This window comes from Accipiter gentilis, chromosome 31 (assembly GCF_929443795.1).
Source record: "Accipiter gentilis chromosome 31, bAccGen1.1, whole genome shotgun sequence".
Lineage (NCBI taxonomy): Eukaryota > Metazoa > Chordata > Aves > Accipitriformes > Accipitridae > Astur > Astur gentilis.
In genome coordinates, this window is record NC_064910.1 from 20,458,806 (window position 1) to 20,468,880 (window position 10,075).

General features: G+C 39.3%; 1 protein-coding gene across 2 annotated transcripts in view; it reads right to left on the bottom strand.

The window, feature by feature from the left end:
• Positions 1–9,919, bottom strand: part of CTPS2 (CTP synthase 2) — an 87,448-nt gene extending 77,529 nt beyond the window's left edge. The window contains exons 1-6 of one of the 2 annotated variants that reach the window (XM_049834152.1): positions 9,900–9,919; positions 6,942–7,146; positions 4,439–4,609; positions 4,053–4,153; positions 2,065–2,181; positions 589–672 (exon numbers count right to left, since the gene is read on the bottom strand). In XM_049834152.1, coding sequence (XP_049690109.1) covers positions 589–672; positions 2,065–2,181; positions 4,053–4,153; positions 4,439–4,609; positions 6,942–7,107 — 639 coding nt within the window. In that variant the 5' untranslated portion in view covers positions 7,108–7,146; positions 9,900–9,919. Of the gene's footprint in view, positions 1–588; positions 673–2,064; positions 2,182–4,052; positions 4,154–4,438; positions 4,610–6,941; positions 7,147–9,520; positions 9,540–9,899 lie in introns of those variants that run through there. The other variant, XM_049834153.1, reaches the window with a different exon arrangement.
• Positions 9,920–10,075: the final 156 nt, after the last annotated feature.

Sequence of the window (10,075 nt, forward strand, 5' to 3'; positions counted from 1 at the left end):
CAGTTCTAGATGACCTATTGTCATGGTTTAGCCCCTGCCAGCAACTAAGCACCACACAGCCACTCACTCACTCCCCCCACCCCAGCAGGATGGGGGACAGAATCAAAAATTAAAACTCATGGGTTGAGATAAAGGCAGTTTAACAGGGCAGAAAGGAAGAAGATAATAATAAGAAGAATATACAAAACAAGCGATGCACAATGCAATTGCTTACCACTCACCAACCAATGCCCAGTTAGTTCCCAAGCAGTGATCCACACACCCCCGACCAACTACCCCCAGTTTGTATACTGGGCATGACATCACATGGTGTGGAATATCCCTTTGGCCAGTTTAGGTCAGCTGTCCTGTCCCCTCCCAACTTCTTGTGCCCCTCCAGCCTTCTTGCTGGCTGTGAATGAGAAGCTGAAAAATCCTTGACTTTGTCTAAACACTATTTAGCAACAGCTGAAAACATCAGTGTGTTATCAAGATTCTTCTCATACTGAATCCAAAACACAGCACTATACCAGCTATTAGAAAGAAAATTAACTCTACACCAGCTGAAAACAGGACACTTAGAAATTAAAATTTGTATTATTGACTCACCAAATCTGGAGACAAGCCCAGACCCCTCAGTGCTCGAACACTGTTCTGTGTCGGTTTTGTCTTCTGTTCACCAGTGGCATTAGGCTGGAAAGACATATTTTGAAAGCTCAAATAGCAGCTAACACCTACTAATAGAGCAGTTACAGGTTGAAAGAGAAAAGTCTTTGCAAGCAGTAATAATTGCAGGAAATAAACATATCCAAACAGAGCCACAATATGCCAGAAACAGAAATGGCACCACTGTTATTACTTAAATAAGAAATTCTTTGAAGAAACCACATGGCCCTAATTCAGGTCAGGTTTATTATGATTTTTTCTTTCAGAGAAAATGTTTCAATATAATTGACCCAGGTAGAAGAAGACTATCCCAAAGGTTGGATTTTGTTAATAAATGGAGAATGTCCAACATAGCACAAAGCTTTCAGTAACTGTCCTTGGAAATAACCAGAGGTAGTAAATAATTCTGTTCTCAAATACACAGAATCAATCCCACCAATTGCTGATCAATCCTCTAATCCATAGCTGCAGTGGTTAATAATTATCTTTTTATCTGTGCTAGGTGCAATCATATCATCATTACCAACCTTTGCTTACCAAAACCTCCCCAGTGAACACTTACCTCTTAAAATAATAAGAAAACCTATTTGTGAAGTAACATTTAGAGTTTGAATGGAAAAACACTTTTAGCCTTGTACAAAAAGCTATAGTGGTCTTAACTGGAAGACCATTATACATTGAGGAGTTAGTGATCCACATCAGAGTTCATCTGAGGAGGTCCAGGCCTGTGCTGCACAAACCCCTCAGCCACAGGACAAACTCAGACCACTTGTTATTACAGGGGAGCCTGCAGACAGCTCCCACTCAGCATCTGCAACTGCATCACCTGCGTGGCCTTACCTTTATCTAGGGATTCGGGAAGAAGTTCTCCTGAAAACATCCTTTCTGTTTGACAATAAAAATGATACAACTCTTTCCTTGCAAGAAATTTAACTGTTAGCTCAAATGACTGCAAGGGGAGAATCTCTTCTACAGATGTGGTCTGCCCAGCATGCTGCATGTCAGGGCCATTCAATGCTACACCACCTGGGGCTCCCACCATCTAAAGGGATGTAAGGTCATTTACACTGTTCTCTCCTTATAGTGTTAGCTCTAACAAATGGAATTTTAAACGATACCTTAGAGTTTGAGTGCCTTTCCCACTGGGTTCATAACGTACCAGCAGCTTCCAGTGCGAAGTACAACTATATTTAGCCTTCTAGATAAACTAGTGTTGATAAGGGTTTTTTTGGTAATTTAGAACATTAAAACAGATTCTCACATGAATAAAGTAATTATCAAGACCTTTATTTACCCCAATGTGGCTGGGTTTCATATCTGTCTCTAAAACCCTCCAGCATGAAATGGTTAATGGGAGAAGTAAATAAATATAAAGCCCAATATAGAGTAAAATCTATTTTATTAATTTTAATAACTTACCTGTGGTACTAGACTAACATGGATATTACAGAAGTTCTCTCTTTTGGCTTTGAACTGAAACTGTCTAAATGCTTCAACAAATGGCATTCCTTCAATATCTCCAATGGTTCCACCCAGCTGAAAAAGAAAGCTTGGATATGTCAGAGTGGCAGAAAGCAAAAACAGAAGAAAAGAAAGTCTACCTCTTACATACACAAGAAGTCTTCTCAAATTTTTATCTTAAAATAACTGACAATTGAAATTTGCAGGCATATTCTGCAAAGAACCCTCATCTATTCTGTGCATTTTATTTCCTGTGGAAAACATAAAACAATTTTCCATTTTCATTATATTCACTGTACACCAAACACATAAGCTTCCCATGGGAAGATGTGCAGTGCTACTTAATAATACACATTGCCTTCAAAGGGATGAACAAGTAATCAATAGTTAAGCTGATACGAAGGTTTTTGCACAGAAAAACTTTCTTTTCCTGTCAGATTAATGAACAGTTGTGACCAAGAAGATACAGACATTTAGCAATATCATCATAGCTTTCCAACATCAATAAATGCCATATAGACAACATGAAATAATATTTGACATTATAAAAGACTTTACATATTTATTACCAACCAAAACCCAAGACTAAATCCACGATAAAACTTATTTATACAGAAATTAGATGTCTTTCAAAGACACAAAGAGCTGTAGTAGACTGAATAAAGCAGTTTAGCGTGTAAAGCTTATGAAGTAGCTGTATTTCAGAATGATCTTTCTGTGCCACCAAGTGGCTTTTGACAGAATTGCATGTTTGTGTTCATCCTGTACCAGAAAAACAGTTCTGATAATTACAGTTGTATGTGGCACACATATTCAGTCTAACTCCTCCAGGACTTTGCCATGGAAAAACAATACAATTATCCTTAAAGTCCTCAAGAAAAATATTTTTATCAGGCTGGAGCTATAACAAAAAAAAAACAACCAAACACAAACAAACGAAACCTACAGCCTTACACAGAGGAAACAGAAAATGAAGCTTGAAGTTAAAGGACTGACAAGCCTACTACTTATTAGTATTCTTGTGCAACTTCTGTATTTACTGGTTTTACATTTGTTTTAAATGAAATGTTTGACTCTCACTGCATACAACATAAAAAAGATCTATAGCTATACAAATAAGTATATTTTAATCAAGACAGATTCTTCAATGTAAGAAATAATGTGGCCTGGGTCACAAAGTTTATCACACTGCTGATTATGGTGGTCACTTCTGGCATTAAATCTATGACATATTCTTCTGTCAAATTCTCAGGTATAATCTTTTCCTGTATTTTCCACTGTAATAGTAATACTAGAAATTACTGACTACCTTTCCTCCAGTTGTCTCAATGCCCTACTAAGGATGGGTAAAACTCATTGTTTCTGTTGTGCAGAACATCAGCAGGTTAAGTGGTTAACAAAGTTGCCTCCAAAGATCTTAAAAATAACACCAGAAAGTGGGAAACTAATTGATACAGTGTTTAAATATGTCCTTTATTTATATAAAAATATATAAATAAACATGACCACAAGCACCAAGATGGACATATGAAGTCATATGGAAAGCTAGAATGTTATAGGCTCTCCTACTGACTATAGGAGATTTAAGGTATTACACAAGTTTTCTCCATACTATCAACAGTATAAAGCTTCAGTCAAACATCTGTATCTTGGAATAGATACTGCACATTACAGTAACTGGCTGCTTTAATTTTATAAATTAATAACCTCTTAAGCAGCTCATTTTCAGCAGTATTCTAGAAGGGATTTAGTCAAGTAAACAGAAACTGTAGGGATAAGACCACACCTGTCACTCTCAGAACAAACCAAAGAATATAAAACATGTCTTTGCAATGCTGCTCTCCACAAAACTTCAGTTTGACCTTTTTACAATAAGTAGCAAAGAGAAAGCAAGCTAGTTCTTTGTGTTCACTGCGGATATATATCCTAAAAGGTTCCATACTTGCCTCAATTACACAAATTTGTGGCTCTTTTCTGTCATCATCCACTGGAACTTTTGCCTGATTCATTACCCATTCCTGAACTGCATCGGTGATGTGTGGAACAACTACAAAACAAAAGCAAAGAAGGCAAGCATATCTTACTTCAGGCCCCTATACCAGTTTTTGCATGCAAAAGGGGGAAAATGAGCAGAAAGTCAAAAAGAAACTACTAGCTCCTTTTCCTATTCCTCCCTTCCTTGAACCCAGAAGCCCAACATTACATGAATGTGCCTGTATCTCTTGGGAAGGAGAAAGGAATAAGGAGATGTAGCAAGCAGCAGCTTGTTGTAGCTAATCACTCTTTTGTGAAGACTGAATGGACTAATATCCCACACAATTAAAAATATCACCTTGAACAGTTTTTCCCAGGTAATCACCATGTCTTTCTTTATTAATGACATGCTGATATATCTTTCCAGTGGTGATGTTGTTATCTTTATAGAGACTGATGTCCAAAAATCGCTCATAATTTCCTAAATCTAAGTCAACTTCTCCACCATCATTCAATACAAAAACTTCACCTGAAAAAAGTGAAAACAGACAGAAAAGCAATAATCAGAAATTACTAAACACACAGCAAGAATAGCACAAACTTATCTTAAAATTGAAGACATGTTTTTTAAAATGACATATGACAACAACATATCAACAAAGCACATGCTGCAACTCAATCTGCATTGTCATTCTGTGTGACTTAATACCCAAGTCAACACTTTTATATCGAATGCCTACCCCTCAGTCACATATATTTTTGCAAATTAAAGTTATATTTCCAAAATATTTAAGTGACTTAAAAATATTTAACCAGCATTTCAACAGCATGCTACAATCCTTGATCGGAAGAAAACAATCTCTACGAATCATAAATCAGCAACAAATAAAACATGAATTTACACGTGGAAGCCAAAACCTGTGCTCTTATAAACATGAATTATTATGCACATTCAAAGTGTTTCACTGTAAATTCTTGTTGTTTGGATCTATTTTAATGATTAAGGCTTAGATCAGAAGCAAAGCTATGATGAACATAAATGCTTCTTCAGACATGATCACTGTTTCTTTACTCAGTTGTTTCATCTTGTATATTTCGTTCACTATGCCCACAGTGAGGGTTATTTCTGACCCTGAAAAATCTAATGAAAATATCCTTCAGGTTCAGAATTTTCTTAGACCTCTAAAGAGTCTCTCAATTCTGAATCTAGTCAACCTCTGAAGTAACTAAAGTTGCTACATCTTGAGGTAAGGCTGGAAAGCTCTTCAGAAAAACCATAAAATATTTTGCCATGACCTAATGAATCAAAGGCTAAACAAGTTACAGGGCTAACACAGAAGAAGAAGAAAGAAGCAATCCTCCTGAAGGTATAGGGTAGACTATGGAAATATATATCCCACCAAAATACAACACTCCAACGAACAAAACCACCACAATACGTACAACAGAGTGGAAGGTTTATGCCTGATCCTGTGAGGCACTGAGTACCTCCTCTGTACTAAGTTATCATTTAAGGCAACAGACACAGAGTGGAACCAACACTCTCATAAGCAGGCCTTGCAAGAATAAAAAAAATATATTATTTAAAAAACTCTTCAGTTAACTGGAAATCACCAAATTAAAATCCTTTGACTCAATCATATTTCTGCCAAAATGTTAACAAAAGAGGCTTGCCATTCTGGCGTGTGTGAATTTCTACTTACTACCCAGAAAGCCAGTGTTTCTTCACAAGCAGTAAGAAATTCTTCAGCAAGTGGGGGGGGGAGGGGGGGACAGGAATTCTGTGGTTATTACAGGCCATAGTGTCCCCTCTCCCCTGTACCTGATCTAGGGGAGGAATACATCCTCACAACCTCAAGTCATCACAGGAGTATTACCACCAAAGGTAAAGGCAGAACTTCCCCAGTCAACTGCCTAAGTAGCACCAGATGTGCTTCTGAAAGTGCAGGACTACTGGATTCATTAAATTGGCTTTCTGAGAGAGGTCTGATGTGCTGTGTTCCTCCTCCACTTAAAAAGCAAAGTGGTCTTTTTTCAGTTCAAGAGATAAACACATTTATCTCCAGTTCAAAAAATTTTGGTCTAGACTAAAAGTAAGCAGACAAAATCCGACAAATAAAAAGAATTAGAAATGTCTGTTGGCTGAAGGTACTCTGAAAACCATTGTTTTTAATAAATGCACCAATAAAAAGCCAGACAGCTGAAGGAACATTCAACATTATAAATGCATGTCAGACTGTCTTGTAGCTCATCAGCAATGTAGTCAATACAACCAACGTAGCTCAGAGAACTAATGAAACCAATTAAGCATCTACTTTTAAATTATATCATTAGTTGGCTCTCTAAGCTTCACAATGGTTTTGAGTAGATCCTCACTGACTGAAATGAGAACTTAATCTAACTCTCATAAAGGCACTTACACTAGAAGGCACTGACACCTGACACCCAGATAACAGCATTCACAAGTAACCGTTGAGGACTTAAGTTTCAAGTAAGTTTTATAGTACTATTCCAATTTTTTCTTTTTTTTTTTTTAATCACACTGAACTGAAGATAGCATTAACTGAACAAGGCCTACAACTAGGATCTTCCCAACAAAGTGATATTTTATAGAAAGGAAGCATCTACTCATAAAAGTATCTTCAACAAACAAGCTTCTTCTCTCTTTACTTAGAGCAAACAATGCCCTTCCGAACACATAGTAAGGAACAAATTTGCATTGCGAAATAGATTATAAAATGACTAGTGACTACCACACACTACTGCTTTTCAAAACAAAAACAAACAAAAAAACAACCAAAACACCACATTACTGTGAATACAAATATTTATACAAAAGGGAACAGCACTGCCCTTCATACCATGTTCATATGGTGAAAAGGTTCCAGCATCTATGTTTATATAAGGATCAATTTTGATTGCAGTGACACGTAGACCACATGATTTCAGTATGGTGCCAATGCTGCTTGCAATGATCCCTTTGCCAATGCCCGAGATGACACCACCAGTTACCAGGATGTACTTCATTGGAAAAATCAGCACAAGCACTGATCTTGAGCTGGAAATCTAAAATGACAAAGACATACATCTGATGAATGCAAATTCATGTCAGGGAAGAACACGGCCTCGGTATGCAAAGACTCTAAGTTGAAACGACCTTTGGGAACAGACAACAAAAATGACCATTTTGGAATCTGGGAATAGGATTTGTCTCTCCCAGTTTACACACCAATATGTAAACTAAGCACCTAAATCCACTCTGCAGTCAGTGGGAAAACAGATACCCTGTGGAAATGCCAGAGGCACAGTTCATCTGACATATTCCTGTCCTGTGACAGGAAAAGCCAGCTACCTTTTAGAACCACAAGTTAGGCAAGATGAAGCTCACCCTGCATTCCTTCTAAATTAGTTAATAATTTCACATTTGTTTTGAGAAGTTAGCTCAAAGATTGTTCATTGCTACATTAGCCAGAACACTCTTTCTCTACCCAGTAGCTTTACTTTCAAAAATAGTGACTGTAGCTTCAAACATCTATTAAAATCAGAACGTTATACTATCCACTCATTTTTCAGCAGCTTTCATTTCTCCAACTCACAGTGCATCAAGTATTTCACCAAATGTCCTACAATATTCTACAGATCAATGGAACATGAAACCAGGAAGGAAAAACTGAACCAAAATGTCCATATCTGTACTACAGTACATTACTGTTCAAAAGCCTAGAGTTCTTCATTCACATGCCTACTCATTCTCCCTCTCCAAGTAATTACTGTGAGAGAAAAGTCAGAAAAAGAATCATTTAGCACCTGTGGACTATGATGCAGAGTAAGAGTTGATGCTGTACTAGAAAACAACATTGTATCTGTTTTAAGTTTTCAGATTTAGAGAAACACCTGATGTTAGGACACTCATTAGTTAGCATTGTGCATTCAGAACAGCAACCCTGGATAGATTAGCTCTGAGACCTAATGGCATGGCCAACTTGTCAGAGTCTGCTTCCCTGTCTAGACCTCAAAATAAATGCTTCTTCACAGGAAAGAACTATGAGAAAATAAATGCTTCTTCACAGGAGAGAACTCTGAGTACTCACAAACACTATACCCTGAGGATAGAAAGATGATAGTTAATGCATATTATGGTGCTGAAGCCTTGATCAGATACAACATCATTATTTCACAATGCTCTACAATAGTACTAGCATAAGCAATAATGGCTATTCAGATACAGAAACTTCCTCTCTTGAAAAGCTGGTTCTTTATAAGAAGCCTGGATAATTAAAACTGGAAAAAAAAAAAGGACCTGCTATGAACTAAGAGATTCAAATATCATACTTGGTAAATCATGACTGTGGGGGGAATAATCTAATAGATGCCAATATGGCTATGCCATACGAGTACGAACGGTAAGGGATCCAGAACTACTAAAAAGAGATGAGGAGGAGACTACCCCCTAAAAATTCTTCTAATTACTATCCTAACTAAAAACTCTTCCATCACTCTTCTTGTTGCTATAGTCTGCTGTTTGCATCGACTGCTGTTGTTGTTGTCCTTGCTAGTCTCCTACTTCATCTGCCTTTCACACAAGCATAGATTTTTGCCACCATTCCTCCACACCTCCTGAAACAGGATGATGTTGTGTGTATCTCATCCACAATTGTATTCACATTACCTTCAGGCAGCTGTAGAGGCTAATCGCTGGAATAATTTTTGAACAATGACAGCATGGCTCACCACAGACCAAAAGTTCTAGGGTCAAGAAAATCTTTCCTTACTTAAGCACCTAATTAATCCAAAACAACATGCAACAGCACACAGTCTAACAGCACTCAGTATAAATCAAGCAGTATGGTTCTTCAACGTCCGGCAGTAAGCAGCAGCTAATGAATGAACATTTTAACTCTTCCTCTTAGTACACTAAGTAACATAAACAAAGGCCTGGGTCTTCAGGGAACAGAGTTCAAGAACATAACAATGCTTGTTTTCAATGCTCTTCTATTTCTTGATAATAGGCATTCACAAATTATTATTTCCTTGTCAATATGGACAAAAGGAAGACCACAGTCATCAAAAGTATTTAACTCGGGAGAAAATGACCATCATGAATTAACTTTCCCCCGCCATTTAATTTTAAAATGTGATTTTTTTAATAGCCTAGATTTTAAGATTTGGAGCCTACCACCTGTGTTTCAGACTCCTCCTTCACAAACCAGCTGATGTAGTTGTCAACACTAACATTTCATAATCACCTAAGCCATTTTCAAAGCTATGTTCAGAAAAAGAAGGGGGGGGAGAAATTATTTCAACAGGAGGTGTAAGCCTTGAATACATGCAACTTCAAAACCCTTAAGCCCTATCACCTTGCCTACAGGAACCGGAATGAAAAGCTCGCTGGGATTTTAGCAAGGACAACCAATTCCCAGCAGCTTAACACAACGTTCACTTGCGGCAGAAGCAAAGAATTCCAGGTGGTTTGGGAAGCGACTCGCAGAAGAGGGAGGAAACGGAGTTAGGGGAGGGGAAGCAGAGAGAGAGCACTGCATTTTGCTGGGAACCGGACAGCAGCAGCAGCAGCGGAGAGGAACGCGAATTACTACTCCCTTCGGTCCTCTCGACGGGAGCTGGCTGGCTCCAGCGGGGACTTCGAGCCCTCCACCGGGAACTCCGCAGCGGCCGAGCCCGGGCGAGGGGCCGGCCGCCCGGGCGAGGGGCCGCCCGGAGGCCGGGCCGGGAGGCAGAGACGGCGGAGCAGCGAAGGAAGGGGAGCGCGGCGGCGGGACGGGGGCTGCGACCGGCAAAGCCGCCGCCGGCCTGTGACTTACCGCCCCGCGCCGACTTTTTCTGTCCCCGACGGCGGGCACTCTCAGCCGGCGGCCCGAGGGCGAAGCCCAGGCGCGCCCGCTGCCCGCCGCGGGGTCACCGCCGGGGACTGCCGCACCGAAGCGAGCCCCCCGGGGCGGGAGGAGGCGGAGGCACCTCCCTGAGGAAGGCGAAGGCC